The following is an 18982-nucleotide window of genomic DNA, read 5'->3' as shown; positions in this document are numbered from 1 at the left end:
CCATAAATTCCACCCACCACGCGCGTCTCCTGTCTCTGACAGGAGGACACGGCCATCCGGGCTCCGGAAGCGCAGGACCCACAAGTGGCTCGTAAAGAAGGGTGCCCGCGCCGCCGCAGCAGCAGGGGCACGGGGCCTCCTCTCAGCAGAGAGTGATCCATCTTGTCACTGGCAGAGCAGCAAAATTCATACACTAACTGCCAATAAATCACTCCTACCCTTCTGCTGAAGGACATCGGCGTCTGACCAAGGACATTAATTTGCACTTACACTAGGACTAAATAGCCTCGGAGGCTCCCAGGGTCAGAATAGCAATTTGCTGGGCGTCTCGGGGCCAGAGTCAATTTCTACAAGCACCGAGACGTGTACCCACCGTCCGCAGCCTGCGACAGTGCCGGGTGTAACCAGCGCAGGTCGGCGTGGGCCGTGACCGAGGGCGCGACCCCCCCCACCGCAGGGCCCCTGCAGCTGGTGGGTGGGGGGAGGACAGTTCCCTGGGGCTGGGAGTGATGTGGGCTGGGGGGGTGCGGGGACCAGTGGGGCAGGAATCGAGAGCAGGGTGTAGAGGGGAGGACTGGACTGCCAGGGGTGGACCATGACGCTGTGGAGGCTGGGTTTTGTCCGGTGAGCAACGGGCGGTCCCCGGACGTTTTAAAGCTGGGAACACAGTGCTCACATGGGCATTTGGAGGGGGAATGAAAGGGGCCCTCAGCAGGGTGTGGTAGAGGGAGGTAAGGGGACCGCTGCAGTGGTGGAAAGAGACGGGAGATGAAGCGACAGTGACCAGGTTAGTTTGTGCGGTTCTCTGCTGCCACCTCCCCTGGTCACCAGCCGGGCCTCCCCTCCCTCCACTTCTACCCGGTCTGAACACCCTGGGCCTCCCTGCCAAGCGCCTGGACTAGCACGGACAGAGCGCACTACCCAGAGTACCAGCCTTCTAACGCCTCCTGCTGGCCCACCTTACCCCCAGTGCCCCCGTACAGACGGTGCTTGTGCAGGGGACATCCTCTTCTTTAAACACGAAACGCCCACAGCTCATCTGTACGTGAATTTCATTTTTGTTTTTAGTTTGCCTCCTTTCTGCTCACACTGCTGCTCGCCCAGGCCACCAACCAAGACGTCAAGGACTACATTTCAAAACTAAGCTAGTGATTTTTGATGATGGGTGCTGCATGTCATCACACTTACAGGAAGGCAAACAAACTGAAGAGAACTACACGTGTGTGGCAGAACACCAGCCGCTCAGACTCAGATCCCAATGCCACTTACGGCGGGATGACCCTGTCAAGTTAGTTACTCTCCCTCAGCCTCAGTTTCTTACTCTAGAAATAAGAGGTGTAACTGCCCACAGTTGTGATGGAGGCTGAAAGCATGGACAGAGACAAAAGTATTTAGTGTGGTGCCTGGTGAACGGTGTGCGTCCAATGGAAAATATATCGCAAGGCCCACGTAACACTTTTTCCACATCACTTGCCAATCAGACTTTTCTATTCTCCAAAAGCATACTGTATTTTTAACTTTCCTAATTTCCATGTCTTCCATACATCACACTTCCCAGTTCCAGGCAAATGCAGACTTCCTCCCTTTCTGGGATCCCAATAGATTTGCTCTCCGGCTGCCTATTACCTACTGATGGTAGGGTTGTGAAGACGGCTAAGCTAACTACTTTTGTCACAGTTGAATTTTGTACACCTTTACCCCATATTTCTTATCCCACCCCAGCAAGAGACTCAAAAGCTCTATTAAGGAATGAAAAAAACGTTTAGTACACAGAAAATTTCAGACATTACCAACTTTGAGAAAATTCACTGGTAACTAATTCCTGGCAAAAGAATATGAATCACCATCATGTTAACCTATTTCAAATTCATATACTCACAGAAAACTATTTAAAAATTGCCACACAAATTATCTCTGTAGAGCCTTTGAGAAGTCCCCAAGGGATCACTGTCTAACAACATACAACTCAGCTCACTTTCTCAGATTTTGGACTGAGGGAGCTAAAATGCTCAGTTCTCTCCTTAAAACAGGTAGAACAACAATAAGGCATCACTACACACATATCAGAATGGCTAAAATCCAAAACACTGACAACACAAAATGTTAGTGAGGAAGTGGAGTAACAGGAACTCTCATTTCATTGCTGGTGGGAATGCAAAAGAGTACAGCTACTTTGGAAGACAGTTTGGCAGTTTCTTACAAAATTAAACATACTCTTAGCATATGATCCAGCAATCATGCTCCTTGGTATTTAACCAAATGAGCTGAAAACTTCCATCTACAAAAAACGTGCACATGAATGTTTACAGTAGCTTTATTCACATTTGCCAAAATGTGGAAGCAACCAAGATGTTCTTCAGTAGGTAAATGGATAAACAAAATGTGGTACATCCAGACAATGCAATATTGTTCAGTAATAAAAAGAAATGAGTATCAATCCACAAAAGGACGTGGAGGAAACTTAAATGCACATTGCTAAGTGAGAGAAGCCAATCCGAAAAGGCTACAAAGGTATGATTCCAATTATATAGCACTCTGCAGAAGGCCAAACTATGGAGACTGTAAAAAGATCAGTTGTTGCCAGGGGTTTGGGGGCGGGGAGGAACAGAAGGATGAGTAAGTGGAACATAGGGGATTTTTAGGGCAGGGAAGGTAGGATACTGTAACGGTAGATACTTGTCATTATATGTTTATCAAAATCCACAGAATGTACCACACAGAGCGTGAACCTTACTGCAAACAATGAACTTTAGTTAATAAATTAATACTGGCTCATCAACTGTAACAAATGTGCTACACTAATAGATGTCAATAATGGGGACACTGGGGGTAGGTGGGGGAGCTCTCTACACTTTCCTCTTGATTTTTCTGTAAACCTAAAACTGCTCCAAAAAATAAAGTTTATTAATTGAAACAAAACCCATGTGAAAGAATCATAGCTTCAGTACCTCAAGGGGACTTTAGTCACCTGCCCAAACCCACTCCAGCTCTGGCTAACTCCGGCTCTACCGCATCCCTGACATGTGGTTAGTTATCCAGCCTCCAACTGCACACTTTTGGTGACAAGTCACTTAGTTCCTAACCAGTTCATTTTGTATCGCTCACATCTGGCACAAAGCACACATTTGGTAAATTCAGAAATCAAGGAGAGCTTTAAGTGTAAAACGTTCAAGTCTTATACAGAACCAAAACACGTTCCCATAAATTGCCTCTACTCGAAGAATCACAGAACATTAAGAGCTAGAAAATACTTCAGAGATCTTGTGGTCTACTCTTCTCATTTTATTGAAGAGAACACCAAGAGAAGGAGATGAAGTCTTATATAAATTGCAAGCTATGTGAATCAACCAACTAGCACATAGAACTTCCAACATGAAGACTTACCGTTTAGGTTTGAAGACAACTTTCTGTCCTCCTTCAAGTATGAGTAAGGCTTTCAGTTGTGTCCCTTTATAACCCACATCAGCTTTAATGATTTTCTTGGTGGCCATGGCATGCATGATTGCCCCCAGCTCTGGTGTCTCTTCTGGGTACACTTCCCGGGGAACCACCCACTGGGCTGCAATCTCCCAGGGAGACTGCAAGGTGTGGTCCAGCTTGGGCACCAGCTCCACCCGCAAGCCAGCCATCATTCTGTGAAAAGCCCTCTGGTCCTCTCGGTTTGCAGCTGATGTGTCTAGGTTGTCAATCAGGAAAACTTTGGTGAAGATAAAGATGACAAGAAGAATTGCTAACAGCACGACTCGCTGCTTTAGCTTCATGTTGACCTCTTTTCCTTCTCCCCTGACCCACTCTCTCTCACTTATCAAGGAGAGCAGGTGGTGATGGTCAGCAAGGAGAGTCCATGATTATGCAGACTGGTCCATTTCTTCACTGGAGCGCCTCCCACAATTCCTGCAAGCCCAAGTACAAAGCAAAATTCAGTCAGAGATTCTGTCCCTTCCACCCCGGAATCTTTCACAAGCCTCCAACATATTACACATTGTTTTATCCTCGCTAATCCCATGCTTGAGAAGACCCAATAGTTTAAAACGAACTAGTGTGGGGAAGGACTTCATAGGTAAGAACCAGGTACAATAGAATTTTTAAAGCAAATTCTCCTGTTTTAATAGGGTGCAGAGTCAGCTAGGATCCATTGGACTGGCTACAAATTCCAGAACACCAACACAATGAGAAAAAGCACAACAAAAGCAACATGAAGAGATGCCTAACTCCTTCACTTTCATTTTTACCTTTCAAAATCCATAAATGACTTTTGAACAAACCACCAGTATTAGGAAACTTTCCAGTTCTTATCTTCTCTAAATGTATGTTTTATGACATGTTGTAAGTCAGGAACTCCTAAAAACGCCACAGAGGATCCAGAGGAGAGCAGTAACTCCTCTGAATCCAAATCCCCAGCCACCCTGGAAGTGTCCTGTCTGTTGCTCACATATTTAAATACAACACCCAGATGTGTAGCTCTACTTCATCAGTCTTCCACTAATTATTTTTCAAAATTAAAATCCCTGTAAATTAGGGGTAATCAAATCTGGATAAATTAAGCAAAGGAAAAACATATCCCTATCCCATCTAGCTATTAGTAGAACATGACCAGAAAACGAAAGAAACCTGGTGCTATAGCAACACTATGGAGTCTGGACTGGTCGGGCACAGGACAAAGGGACTGATGCCACAGATGTCAAGCAGACCTGACACTCTGGTCAGGTCTCAAGCTCAGAGACTCCAAACACTAGATTTCTGCAAGGGTGTCAAGCACACACAGTTCAGTCTCACTTGCATGCTGACAGGTGGCTTTCCGCTCCGCGCAGGAGCCTCCGTGCTGTATGCGTACGGACGGCACAGCCCTGGGCTGAGACAAAGGGGACAGGAAGGTAACAGGGAGCGGCTTGACTCCAATTCCATTAACAACTCAAACCATTAATCAAAGACATAATGCCGGTACAAACGACACGGCAGACTCGCACCCCAACTGGAGACCCCGTTCGTTTGCAGGAAGAGGTGGAAGGTGAGAGTCGAAGTCAAACTCTAACGGTCGCCAGCCACCTGTTTTGTGTCATCCTCATCTCCTGGGAAGTACATAACACTTCTAGCTGAAGCAACGGTAATTCAAGTGCATCCAGAATGCAATTGTGAGGGTAGCGAGTTTGGTGTGAAACTCAGCACAAGGGTTCTGTGGGATTACAGGTACGAGCAGTGCGAGGAGAGCGGATTTCAGAGGTTTCTGCTCGTCCCAGCACGACCTCAACCACACAGCTCCTCCAACGATCCGTTCCACAGGACACGTTGCGGCCACGGTGACAGAAGGTTAACGTGGAAATCTCACTGTGCCAGTGGTCCCTTTCTCAGCCCCTCCGGCTGCAGCGAGCGACAGGCCTGGGATACTTCTGGTGCAGAGGGGTAAGCAGGGTGGGCAGCCTTCCTCCTCCTAGAACGCATTCTTCAGGACTGAAGTCTGGTTAACCCCTAAACTTCTAATGATGCTGCTCATTTCATTTAGCATAAATTCCTCCCTCAGGCTATAGAAACATTTCATATCTAAACACTCACCATAAACACTAGGGAGATTGAGGTTTTTTTTGTTTTGTTTTGTTTTTTAAATTACTAATGCAATAGGAAGTTCCAGCAACTCCAAAATTCAGACATAACAAACTGATTCCGTAGTCTTTGTGTGCTTTTAAGTTCCGAAACCTCACTACCTTTTGAACAGGTCCCTTCCTCAATTCAGGGCTGCGAACAATGCATCCACTCAACTAGGATAGGAGTTTATATGATGTGAACTGAAGAGTTCAGCTGTTAGATTATTTCACTATTTACCTCTGCAGGTTAGGAGTGAGCACAGGTTGCAAGAGGCTAAAGGAGGTTTCATTTGCGATTAGTCACCACATCCTGGTAGAACAAGGAAGACAGCAATTTGGCATGGTTCTCTACAACTGCCCTTCATTCCCACAGCCCCCACCTTAATTTAGTGCTCAGCCCCTTCTACTGAATCACTGAAAGAACTGCCTTCTGGGCCTCCAGGTTCTCCAATGCGGACCAGATGAGGCACCACACTCACTGTTCTCATCATACGGCGCTTCTGCTTTCTACAGATTCCTTAGCAAGGCAGGAAAGCCCTACCCTAAATGGCTTCAGCCAGTCTGCTTCGCCAGGCATCCCTCTTCTCAGCTTCAACCCAAACGGACCACGACCATGCTCTGCCCTCCCCGCCAGGTGTGGGGCTGACCTCTGCCCTTGTCATTCCTCACCCTGGGACTTCCTCAAAATTCTTGCTCCTACCCTTTTTTCCCATCTTCTCCTGTTTAAAGCCTAATCTATTTTTCGAGGGCCATCTCCAAAGCCATTTCTGGTCCCTCTCCGCACCCTACAGTAACCTTTCTCCTTTAGACCAGCACTTAACTACATTCTGCCTTGTCCAGTATCTTCTTGTACGTACTTCTCAATTGCCCTCTCAGAAACTTGGCTCCTTGGTGATCTCAACTGTCTTCACGATCCCTATAGTACCTAGCATAGTAAGGGGAGATGCTTTATTCACCTGAACTGACAACCACTACAAACATCTTGGGACTCTGGTGTTTCCTTCCTTAGATATGCAGGATCACATGAGTGTGTGCCACCTTCAAGCTGGACTCCTTTATCAGCTTTCTTCTTTTGTTTGGCAATCTATTTCTCTACCGACACTCTAACTACTCGGTTTAGTTCAGAGTATAGTTTCGTTCTTTTTTTAACATTTTTATTTGATAGAATGAGAGCCAGAGAGCACAAGTAGGGGGAATGGCAGAGGGAGGAGAAGCAGGCTCCCTGCTGAGCAAGGAGCCTGATGCAGAGACAATGTGGGGCTCAATCAGAACCCTGAGTTCATGACCTGAGGTGAAAGGCAGATGCTTAGGGCGCCTGGGTGGCTCAGTTGTTAAGCGTCTGCCTTCAGCTCAGGTCATGATCCCAGGGTCCTGGGATCGAGCCCCGCATCAGGCTCCCTGCTCAGCAGGGAGTCTCCTTCTCCCTCTCCTGCTCCCCCTGCTTGTGCTCTCTCTCCCGCTGTATCTCGCTCTGTCAAATAAATAAATAAAATCTTTAAAAAAAAAAAAAGAAAAAGAAAGGCAGACGCTTAACCGACTGAGCCACCCAGGTGCCCTTATAGTTTATTTTTCTGAAGAAACACTGACAGTTCAGAAAGAGGTTTTCTTTTAGCTGGAAAGCTGCTATTCCTTCAGCCCACAGGGCAAGCACAAAGATATTTAGGAAATCGACAATGTAGTGATTATAGTGTAATTTCTACCGAAGAAAAGTCTCTCCAACTCCAGAAAAATGTATAAGATGCATGATACGGAATCATACCATCCTCTAGTGATGGTATACTTCTTACTCTTCACAATGATCCCCTTCACTCCTGTTTGCCTGAGAAGGGAGGATACCCAGGATGGGGTTTCCAGGATACCCATGGGGTCATCTTCTTGTCTTGTTGGAAACAACAGCATACGTGCTATGCACTCTGCAAACTGGGTTTCTAAGAAGATACCCCATTACAGATACTGAGGAAATTAAAGTAGGATCACTGAGTATATTCCAACTTATTCATGAAAATTTCACTTGTATTCCCAGAGGACTCTGTCTGCTCTATTTCATGCCTTCACCTTCTCCCATAAATGCTTCCAACAGTGTAACACTGTCTGGTTTATATTACTGTCATTTATTTTAATGGTTCTGTTATGTGGAACAGAGCCCACCTCAAAGAACAAATAGACTCAAGGCAATAACATAAGTCAAAAAATCTTAAGCACAAAAAAAGGCAATGCAAATGGTAGTTTTCGCACTAAAAGCTGGCATAAGCTCTCAAATTGGAGTTCTGGAAAGTAGACCTTTATGAGGAATTTTCCTCCTGAACCCTGGTTTCACCCGCAGCTCCATCAACTCAATAAGGCTTGCTATGGAGGCTCATTCTTCACACTCTCTCTCACACACACACACACCATCCTACACACTTGACAGTTGTTTTATGAGGACAAACTTACGACTATTAAGTTGCCTGGGGAGAAGAGACACAGATTCCACAGAACAAAAGTGAGGTCTTAGTATGAAGTCCTCCATTCAGTGCTGGTGGAACATTTCCAGAAACACGTCAGTGCACAGGTCTAAGTCACTGTGTGACAAGATACAACGTCTGTGGCTGCTGAGGAACATGAGAACACCTGGCCCCTTACTCACTACCTCACTAGAGACTCCCCACAAGCCACCAGTGAGCTGCTGGGTCTCGTTGGCAGCAGTACCCCCTTGAATCTCCCTCTGATCAACTGACATCCTCACACTATTGGTGAAAGCACAAGGAAGGGTTAGTCCTGAAGCTTTCACTTTCAGTTACTCTGTGCAAAGGTTGGGATTTCTTCTCCATGACCTGAGGAGAAATAGTGTGAGGATGTCAGTTGATAAGGGTCTGCCTTCGGCTCAGGTCATGATCCTGCGGTCCTGGGATTGAGTCCCAAATCAGGCTCCCTGCTCAGTGGAGAGTCTGCTTCTCCCTCTCCCTCAGCCCCTCTCCCCGCTCGTGTGCTCACTCTCTCTCTCTCTCAAATGAATGAATAAATAAATAAAATCTTAAGGAAAAAAGAAAAAAGTAGAATCTATTTTTCCTCCCCCGGAACCTGGGCTGGCTCTGTAACTTGCTTTGGCCAAGAGAATGCAGTGGAAGCAACTGCGTGCCAGATCTGGGCCTAGTCCTTAAAAGACCTGGCAGCTTCCAGCTGGGACCCAGCCACTACGTAAAGCAGCTTGGGCTAGACTACTGAATGATGAGGAACCTATATGGAGAGAGAGGTCTGACCAGCCCCAGCTGAGGTGCCAGACACAGAAGTGAAGCCATCCCAGTTCCACTTGAAGTCCCAGTTGAATGGGGTCATACATGTGATCCCAGTCCATAAACCATGTGGACAGAAGAACCAACAGGCTGAGCCCAGGTGACCTGCATGATCGTAAGAAATAACAAATCACTATTTTAAGCCACTAAATTTTGGGGTAGCTTGTAAAATCCGACATTCTCAGGTCTAGTCTGTCCTTATCAACTATTTTGGAGACATTAAAAATATTGAAGGAGAAGACACAGGGAAATAAATCATGTGACTGAAAACAATTCTCTCAGGAAGAAGGAAAGCATTATAGTAACCATTAAATATAAACAAACATTGGATTAATAAATTGTTAGGTCATATTTGTAAATGATTATTAATGCCTTCTACAGAGCAATAAACTCAACATGAAAGTTACACACCATTTCTACTTACTTTGTCTTCGTTGTAGATGCTTAAGAAGATACATAATTAAGGTCTCTTTAAGGTAGCACAAGGGAAAAATATACTCTCACCTGGATCATTTACTAAAAATCACTTACATACTTTAGAATAATCAAGGCTAACCTGGCACCCTCACACAAATACACATGCCCAGTTTATAAAACCTACATTCATACTTCAGCCAAAGCATAAATAATAGCAAAAATCACAACCTTTCAGTAAAAAAAAAAAAAAAAAAAAAAAGAAAAATAAAAACAGATATGCTTTCGCCCTGGGCTGAATCTGATATAATGCCCTTTTGGGGTTTTTTTTTTTTTGGTTGTTTTTCTTTTTTAAAGATTTTATTTATTTATTTGACAGAGAGAGACACAGTGAGAGAGGGAACACAAGCAGGGGGAGTGGGAGAGGGAGAAGCAGGCTTCCCGCGGAGCAGGGAGCGCAATGCGGGGCTCGATCCCAGGACCCTGGGATGATGACCTGAGCCGAAGGCAGATGCTTATCAACTGAACCACCCAGGCGCCCCTCCCTTTTGTTTTCTAATTGGTAGTGACATCAGAGCATTGCGCTATGTTATTATTAACTGTCCCCTAGAAATAAATGCAGTTTCTCCTGATGGTTACTGGCAATTCTACGTAAAATCAGAGCATCTAGAAATCTTTCCATTTAGCACTGTATGCTTCTTTCTATACAGGAAGTCAAAGCACCAATACCAAAGGGCATCAAGTGTTTAGTACCTGAATAAATCCTGAGTATCCCCAGAAAACCAGCCCATTCCTGCACTGCCACCCACTGCTTACCACAAGAGCATATTCTTTTTCATCTTCAAATAGGTCTTCAACTAAAAGAAAAATACCAAATAATATTAATCAGTATCTACATATAGTTTTCCTTTCTCTGCTAATTCTCTGCTTAAGAAATACTTCTTAAAGACAAATACCATTATGATTTTACTCATGTGGAATTTAAGAAACAAATGAACAAAGTGGTGGGGGGGAAGAGACAGACCAAAAAAAAACCCCCCAGACTCTTAACTATAGAAAACTGGTGGTTACCAGAGGGGAGAGGGGTGGGTGATGGGTGAAACAGGTAAAGGGGATTAAAAGTACACTTATCAAGATGAGCACTGAGCAATGTATAGAATTGTTGAATCACTACGCTGTATACCCGAAACTAATATAACACTGTACATTAACTACACTGGAATTCAAATTAAAAAAAAAAAAAAGAGGTTCTTAATTCACCTGCTTATTCTAAATATAAACTCTTCCGAGGCAGAAGGGTTAAGAGGGGGTGCTCTGGGTTCAGAACGCCTGCTTTACCACCTACTATGGCACTTGGGAAAGTAATTTATTTATTTATTTATTTTTTAAAAAGATTTTATTTATTTATTTAATTGACAGAGAGAGAGAGAGAGAACGAGAGAGGGAACACAAGCAGGGGGAGTGGGAGAGGGAGAAGCAGGCTTCCTGCCAAGCAAGGAGCCCGATGCGGGGCTCGATTCCAGGACCCTGGGATCATGACCCGAGCTGAAGGCAGTCGCTCAACCAACTGAGCCACCCAGGCGCCCCGGGAAAGTAATTTAATGCCTAACCTCTGTGGGCCTCAGTTCTTTCATATGAAAAGTAAAATAAGAAGACTATTACCACTAACATAATACAATAAAATTAAATTAAAAAAAAAAAAGAACACTATTAGCTAACTCACAGAGTTGCTAAACATGAATGACGTTACCACATATACTGTGCTACAACTAGAGCCTGGACAACCCGCAGGGATCACTTGTTCGTCATTATTACCAGATCAAAAACCCAAAGAGGACGACCTGAAAGGAGAAAGAATGACAAAGAAAATAACCCTCCCTAGTCATGCTGTCTTCTGGGGTGCAGAGTGAGGGGCTGAATTCCCAAGTCACATTACAGAGACTTTCAGTGGTCTTCTTTTCCTGAACCAAATCCTTTCCTCAATTGGAAGAGTAGCTAAGACTGCAGGCAAGTAGGTATCTTCAAAATGGGTACCATGTGAAGTAGAACACTGGGAGGCTATGGCACTAATTGGACCAACCTCTTTCTCTTGTCTACAAAGTTCAATTCTACCACAGTCAATGATTAATAAAAGCATTAAGGTTCTTCTATTCCACGAAAAAGGCTGAAATAAAATGGTTTCACAATCTTCTTCAGTTTGGAAAATAAGCTCTCTGTTTTAAAGATGACAGCTTTGCATGTCCTAAAGATCTTTTTTAAAGATTTATTTATTTAGAGAGAGAGCATGTGCATGACAGAGCGGGGGAGGGGCAGAGGGAGAATCTTCAAGCCGACTCCCTGCTGATCATAGAGCCTCCACAGGGCTCGCTCCCAGGACAGTGAAATCATGACCTGAGCAGAAACCAAGAGCCCATGACCCTGAGATCATAACCTGAGCTGAAACCAAGAGTCGGATGCTTAACTGACTGAGCCCCCCAGGCGCCCCTGTCCTAAAGTTAAGGTAAGTCTTAAGAATAACTTAAAGCTACAGGTATAGAAAACTGAACTCCCACACAGTCCAAATTACTCTGAGTGTTACATTTTCCTCACTGTTTTCACTTCCACTTAAACATTTATTCATATCTGTAAACTCACAATGCCCTATGTGAAATCCTCTAACAATTTTTCATGAAAGAAGCCAACTAAAATGATCACTAGGCATTAATGAGGCATTAAGGTAGCCTTTCTTCCTGGGCGTAAGAGCAAAAACAAAACATGCAATTAAGAGTGTTTGCTTCCTCTGAAAAAATTCAATTCGTGCAACCTGTCCCATTTAAACCTTGATTTAGGGCAACTCTCTAACCCTATTCTTTGAAAAATGAAAAGAAAAAATCTTTAGCTCATACTGCTAGTGAGGTCTGTTCTAAAAAACCAACATAAGCCATGTTCACTGATCTAGAAACTCTGTGGAAATGCCCAAGAATTTGCATTTTGTTTCAAATAGGCCAGGTACAATGAACCTTCCCATGTTCTAGGTATTTCACTGCTCAGTTGTCACTATATAACCACCATTGAAGACTATAGGATAGAATGTAATTCCCATATAGTGCAGAAATATGGAATTTCAAAGAATACAACATTTTCCTCCAGATTTTCCTGTTTTCTGTCTTTACTTTTCAGTTCTCTACAGTCTATGGAAAGGTGTATTAGCTTTATGCAACAATAACACCTCACATTATTAACGTTACATTCCAGGTGTGTCAAGCTGACGGGCCACAGATCACTCTAGAAACAGCAACAGCAGAACCCCTATGCAGGTCTGGGCTGAATTGAGGCTGAGTGGCTCCAGGCATGATCCCTTTGTTAAAATATGAATATAAACACACACACACACACACACACACATTTTTGGGCATGCCTGTCTCCTCTACTATTCTGTGAGTTCCTTGGGGACAGGGGATATATTTTACTCTCTTTGTGCCTCCACAGAAGCTGGCAGAGTGCGGGGTGCAGGAGAGGTACTCGATAAATGCCTACCGAATAAAAGGAGTGAAGCGCAAGGGAGAGAAAGCTTTAGGGGTAGAAAAATTTCTTCAGCTCCTCGGTCTAAAGATGGCCTCTTTTACAGACAAAGAGAAACTAAGTCCTGTAATGGATTCAGATATACAGTACAGTAGAGTACAGTATAAAAATGCAGAAATACCAGACAAATCGCCACCTCCGTACAGCCTGCTCCCACCCCTCAAGGCAACGACTACTGCCAACCTTGTTCCTGCCGTTGGTTGGGACCGGGAGTAAAGACGATCTGCAAATGCTAAGAAGAAGACTGGAGATGGTCCAAGACATTGCCCAAGAATGACACGAGATGGGGCTGGAACCAGATCTTCAAGTGTTCCTGGCCACGCTTTCTGAAATGAGAACTGACAGGACTTCCGTATCGTTTTCTCTTTTCTACAAGAGACCCACAGGAACATCAACGTACCCAGACAGAGTGCAAGGTCGCTACCTGAACCAAGAATAAGAAACGAGGAATCAACGAGAAAAAGGTCTTGGGCTAGCCAAAGCCGTGGTCACAAAGCTCATCCCCTGCCGGGGAAGAGCAGCAGACCCTCGCGAAGCCCGCTTAGCTGTCTCACAGGCAAGCAGGAAGCACAGTTAGCCGGGCGGCTACTCCACCGAAGATCAGAAGCTGCCCATTTAAAAGAGGGCAGCGGGGACACTAACAACAGCAAAAGCCCAGCTTTCCCACCTCTGAAAGCAGAGACTGACTATTAAAAGCAGATTCAAGAATTCAAAATGCAGAGGGGGCACACAACCTGCATATCTCGGGGGCTTCAAAGCCTTGCTTGATTACGGTCAGTAATGGATACTAGCAGCACCACCTCAAGTCACTGAAAGAAAGGTGAAACCGTACTGTTTAAAAAGCAAACAAAGTACTGTGAATTTTTTTTCCACGATAAGTCTAGCCAAAACAAGAATTTGCACACCTAACACCTTATTCCCTAAAAACAGAAGACGAAGCGGTGCCATATACGTAGGGCGGGAAGCATTGGAGAGCACGGTATGATGGGCTGGCTCTGTACGAGGTCTATTACACACGCATAATTCCGTATTCCTTGCCCTCCTTTTATCACGTGCCCAAAGTAACACCCTCCCCTCCGTAAGGCTGTTACCGTGTCAGAAAGTACAAACCTCCAAACACACACCAAAGCTCTCTCTTTTTGCATCACGCTCCATTTCTTATCTCCTCCTGGGATGACAGATGCACCCCCACGACTCATCAAGCCTGGAGCTAGGCCTTTCTTTCCTCTTTTGCTTTTGAATAGGCAAGACAAAATCACAAGTGAGATCTCTGCATTATATTCTCTCCGGTTTGGCTCTAGCAGTCATGGTGACATTTTAAGTTGGTCAGAAGCTGGTTTCAGTTGCAAAGTAAGGTCTCCTGGACCCTAGATCTGTGTTAGTGAATTCATTAGTCCTCGGGGGTCACAGAGGCAGCTCAAGTACGGAAAAGAGGGAGAGATATACAGGTTTGGAATAAGGAGCTGCTGGAGAAGCACTTCGGGTAGGGACAGCTCTCCTTTCCCATCCCACCATGTAAGGGATGAGAAGACAGACAATCAGGGTCAATGATAATGGCGTGGCCATTACCAAGAGCTCCAGTTCTTTTCTTAAGGCAAAAATATTGACTACCAATCCAACTGCTCAATTAGTCTAGCCGGAAAGGCTCCAGGAGCCAAGTCGGTGAAGCTGAGCCTGACCAGGGCACCATGGGCTGCCCCCAGACTGCTAGAATACCATATGGTCACAGATCAAATTGCAAGGCTGGTCCAGTATGGTATACCCTTTACAGGTACCCATCTTTTTTTTTTTTTTAAGGAATATTTAGCTATTTTATTCTATTATATAATACATTTTATTAAATGTTTCTATTTTCTTTTTTTTTTCTTTTTTTTTTTAAAGATTTTATTTATTTATTTGAGAGAGAGAGAATGAGAGAGAGCGAGTACATGAGAGGGGGGAGGGTCAGAGGGAGAAGCAGACTCCCCGCTGAGCAGGGAGCCCGATGCGGGACTCGATCCAGGGACTCCAGGATCATGACCTGAGCCGAAGGCAGTCGCCCAACCAACTGAGCCACCCAGGCGCCCTAAATGTTTCTATTTTCAAGATTGTTCTCAGTCCGGGGCGCCTGGGTGGCTCAGTTGTTAAGTGTCTGCCTTCGGCTCAGGTCATGATCCCAGGGTCCTGGGATCGAGCCCCACATTGGGCTCCCTGCTCAGCGGGAGGCCTGCTTCTCCCTCTCCCACTCCCCCTGCTTGTGTTCCTGCTCCTCTGTCAATTAAATAAATAAAATCTTAAAAAAAAAAAAAAAAAAAGACTGTTTTCAGTTCAAAGAGGCTCAGTTACAACAGCACATAGTTTTAACTCTTAAAAATGTTATAGTAAATGGAAAGCTCTGGATCATATCTGCCTTTGTATGAAATTTAATCGGATTATTAATATTGGTAGGCCTTCAACTCTACTATTTAAGCAATACACATATACCCAGCTCACCAGCAACTTTCAACAGTAATCTGCAACACGTTTTCTTGTCCTTTTTTTCCTTAACAAAAAGAGGAACTAACCAATTTATGTACTAGAGTATTTCCCCTTCCTTCATACTGTATTCCATTCACTCGTTCAACCACCAAACACTTCTGCACACCTACTATGCACTCTGCACTTTAGGTGCAGAGAAAAAAGTATGCCAATTATCATCACTGTTACAATATACTGTAGTGCCTCATTGTTAAGGCCACTTCCTACCTCAGTCTACAAAACCACATGGCACTTAGTCCCAGGGTGACCTGACATTGGCTTCAGAAGACTGTCTCCTTTTTATTGTTTGCAACTGTGGCCGCAGGATAAGGGAGCAGCCTCTGCCTCTATGATGAGACCGCACCAATTGAAACAACCACTGTGGATGCTATTTTAAAAAAGTTATCAATTCAAGACCTGAAGTATCTGGCTTCAGGGCTCACACCACGGAAATGATGGTCACACAAAGTGTAGGAAGCTGAAGTCTGCCCTGTAAGTAAACAAACAAATTTCATTTAGAAATTCACAATTCAAAGACAGAAAGCAGAAGCTTTCAGACTACATGAGAGAGCTGGAGTCTACAAATGGAAATGAAGAGAACAGACTGAAAGTCAAAGAGTTATCAACTCAACATAAAATAATTCTAGAACGTAAAGGATTAGACGGTACAAACAGTGATTTGTTCGTTTGTTCCCTGATTCAAAGTACCCAGAAAGAAGAGCAGGGCATGTGTTTTCAAGTTTTCACTCTTTAACCAAATCGTAGCTAGTTGCCTACTGGCTTCAGAGAAACAGCAGAACAAATCAATGCCACATTTTCACCAGCCACACTGAAGAGAAGCTGTGAGCTCCAAGATTTGCTCATCTTTGCCACATCCATTCTATCGCCGCACTTTCTTGTGAGTGAGGCTGAGAATCCCAATTACTTGCTTGTGCCTTTTTATTCACCTTTGGTAAGCACTTTCAAATGGGGAAGCCCTTCCTATTGACTGATTCCACTGCAAAGTCCAATGACTTCATAAACTTCAGAAAAGTTATTAACTTCACACAGAACGTTAATTTTAAATCTACCTGAGCTTGGCTCTCAGTCCAGGGGAATGATTTAGCATCTTTAACACCTGTACCTCAGTTTCCCAAAGCCATGTCTTGATGATCAATAATGTATGTGGAAGTGCTCTAAGGCTTTACTCAAAGGTTCTGGATAAACTCAAGGAATAGGCACACTGAGGTCTCTACCTCAATTTTTAAAATCAACCCCAATGAAATTTATGTATTAATTTATAACACCAGGAGGACAGGAATAGTTAGCAAACATCAATCTTAATCACCAGAATACAAATGTATAAAGTCCTACAATTTAAAAGCTAGAAGATCCCACATTCCTATTCCTTCTTTTCAAGGTGAGATGGGAAACTGGCTGGGTGGGGAAGACACTGATACCTGGCTCTAGCTAACCACAAGTCACAGTATCAAGCATCTCTAATTTTCCCAAATTATAAACTCCTCACCCATCCAAGCGATGATATAGCCATTTAAAGGACTAAAATTCCATAACGACCAATCATGCCCTGTCCTCTCCACTTTCCCTCCAACATCCTTCCACCCCTTGTCTTCCTACCAGAAGACCTGCGGACAACAGAAGCCTGATGAGAAGGAAACTCTAATCAGATCCCACAATCAAGGGCGCAGCTTGACAACTACTCACATTCATCGTTAATGGCAACGTTTCGACTCGCTTTTAATCGCGGGGCCATCACACCCGGAAATGAAATCTCAAGCGCAACCCACTTTGGACTACCGTATCATTTCCTTAAGTTGTGCCCGACTGCGAGTGCCGGGTGCACGACCCCGAGAGACCGCGGACCTCGGGCACAGTTACTCCGCCTCCCGCCTCGGGCCTGGTGGTCACTTGCGCTTCTCGGCCACGAGGTGGGCCCGCCGGCGCGCGATCCTCCCCGGGCCGCTACAACCGGCGCTCGGCGGGACGCGAGGGCGGCACTGGGGCCGGTCGCCTCCGGGGACGGCGCCTGGGCGCGAGGGGCGCTCACTAGAAGGACCCCGAGCGGCCCCAGGTAAGGCCGCGCCTCAAGCGGGCCGAGGAGGCGCCCAGCCGCGCCCGCCCGCAAGAGCCCGCCTGGGGGCCAGCAAGACGGGGCGCGCGGCCCGGGCCGGTCTCCGAGGCAACAGCCGGGCCCGATCCGGGACCCGCCAGCGGCCGCTCGGGGACCGCTTGGGGCACCGGCGCGCCCGGCCCCTCGGGACGCGCCCCGCCCCCAAGCGGACCCCGCCCGGCGCGCGCCACGCACCGCGCCCCGGCCTCGGGCCGGCCCGCACTTTCCCGCCCGCCGCGCCGTGCCGGGGGCAGGGGTCGCGCGCCCTCCCCGCCCCCACGCCGCTCACCTGCCGGGCCCTAGGCTCGCTCCATGGCCTCCCGCACGGTGCGGTGCGGTGCGGCCCGGCCGCCCCCGCCGCCTCCGGGGAGGGGCAGCCCCACGCCGCGCTCACCGCCCCCAGCCGCCGCCGCCACTGCGGCTCCCGCCCACCCCCGGCCCGGCCATTCCCTGGCCACTCTCCCCGCGCAGAGCCGGCGGTCCCACCCCCCCCCCCCCCCCCGGCTCCGCGGCGCCCGGCTGTTGGTACCGTCCTAGCGTAACGCCTTCCCTGCGACCAATCCCAGGGCTCACTCTGCGAGGCCCCGCCCCCGCCCTCCGGTGGGCGGGCCTACCAGGCTCGCTCCGGACGGCCCCGCTTAACCCTTCCCGTCCTGGGCCAGCCCCGTTTAACTCCCTCGGCGCCGCCTCCCGTCTCTCCTCTTCCTCCTCCCTGCCGCCCGCCCCGCTTGCAGAAACTGACCTCGAACTTCTCTCTTGCTTTCGCTTTTCCTTTCCTAATTTTCGGAAGCAGGTAGGAGGCCAGGTAGCGGGACTGGAGAGTTGGGGTCCTGTAGGTCCAATTCTACTTGTGAGAAGCGATTTCCCTACTCCTTCTGCCCATTTAATTTGCCTCGACTGATGCTTCTGCCTATCAAAGTGTATCCTTCTTGCCCAAAAGAGGCCAGCCTTCCTACAGCGCGCACAAGTCGCTCTTCCTTGGGACCAGAGCAAACTCCCTGCTACAGTTAGTAGCATTTCGCAAAACTGAACTTAGTTTACTGTACTCTTAGTTGTTTAATGTCTGTCTCTTGCAGTGGACTGTAAGCCCCACGAGGGCAGGGCAGCGTGTCCCTGTCTCCAATGCCCGACACCCAGCAGACTCCCTGTAAATGGTTTGCATGAAAATTCTCCTTCCCTTTAAGTTGCTTCCTTTCCACTGACTGCATACAGATCATCTGCTGTATAATTATTCATTTATTCACCATATGCTAAGCTTGGACTTAGTGTATGTCTGAAATATAATGCACGTTGCTTTGTGGGATAAGATGTGTGAGAGGGGGAAAGACCGAGCTAACACTTTGTTCAGGCTACGTAATTCATTTAAGCAGTAGGATGTAGTGGGTAGAACGCCTCCTCGTGGGTAGTGTGATATTGAGTGTGCCACCGAACCGCTCAGAGTATCGGTTTCCTTATCTGCAAAATGGGAGTTAATCATAGTCCCTATTTCAACAAGGTTGTTGTGAGGTCCAAATTAGGAAATGTGTGGGGAAAGTACTTTTGCCTTATTG

General features: G+C 46.4%; 1 protein-coding gene across 7 annotated transcripts in view; it reads right to left on the bottom strand.

The window, feature by feature from the left end:
- The window catches only part of FAM20B (FAM20B glycosaminoglycan xylosylkinase), a 42626-nt gene extending 24646 nt beyond the window's left edge, over positions 1 to 17980 (bottom strand). Inside the window, exons 1-3 of one of the 7 annotated variants that reach the window (XM_032393423.1) lie at positions 17722 to 17825; positions 10082 to 10122; positions 3385 to 3894 (exon numbers count right to left, since the gene is read on the bottom strand). In XM_032393423.1, coding sequence (XP_032249314.1) covers positions 3385 to 3761 — 377 coding nt within the window. In that variant the 5' untranslated portion in view covers positions 3762 to 3894; positions 10082 to 10122; positions 17722 to 17825. Of the gene's footprint in view, positions 1 to 3384; positions 3895 to 5817; positions 6719 to 10081; positions 10123 to 15739; positions 15813 to 17026; positions 17454 to 17721; positions 17827 to 17961 lie in introns of those variants that run through there. The other 6 variants (XM_032393420.1, XM_032393426.1, XM_032393422.1 and 3 more) reach the window with 6 other exon arrangements.
- Positions 17981 to 18982: the final 1002 nt, after the last annotated feature.

This window comes from Phoca vitulina, unplaced genomic scaffold, assembly GCF_004348235.1.
Source record: "Phoca vitulina isolate PV1807 unplaced genomic scaffold, GSC_HSeal_1.0 scaffold73, whole genome shotgun sequence".
Classification (NCBI taxonomy): Eukaryota; Metazoa; Chordata; class Mammalia; order Carnivora; family Phocidae; genus Phoca; species Phoca vitulina.
Note: the sequence above shows the minus strand (reverse complement) of the source record. Positions and strands in the feature narration are given on the sequence as shown.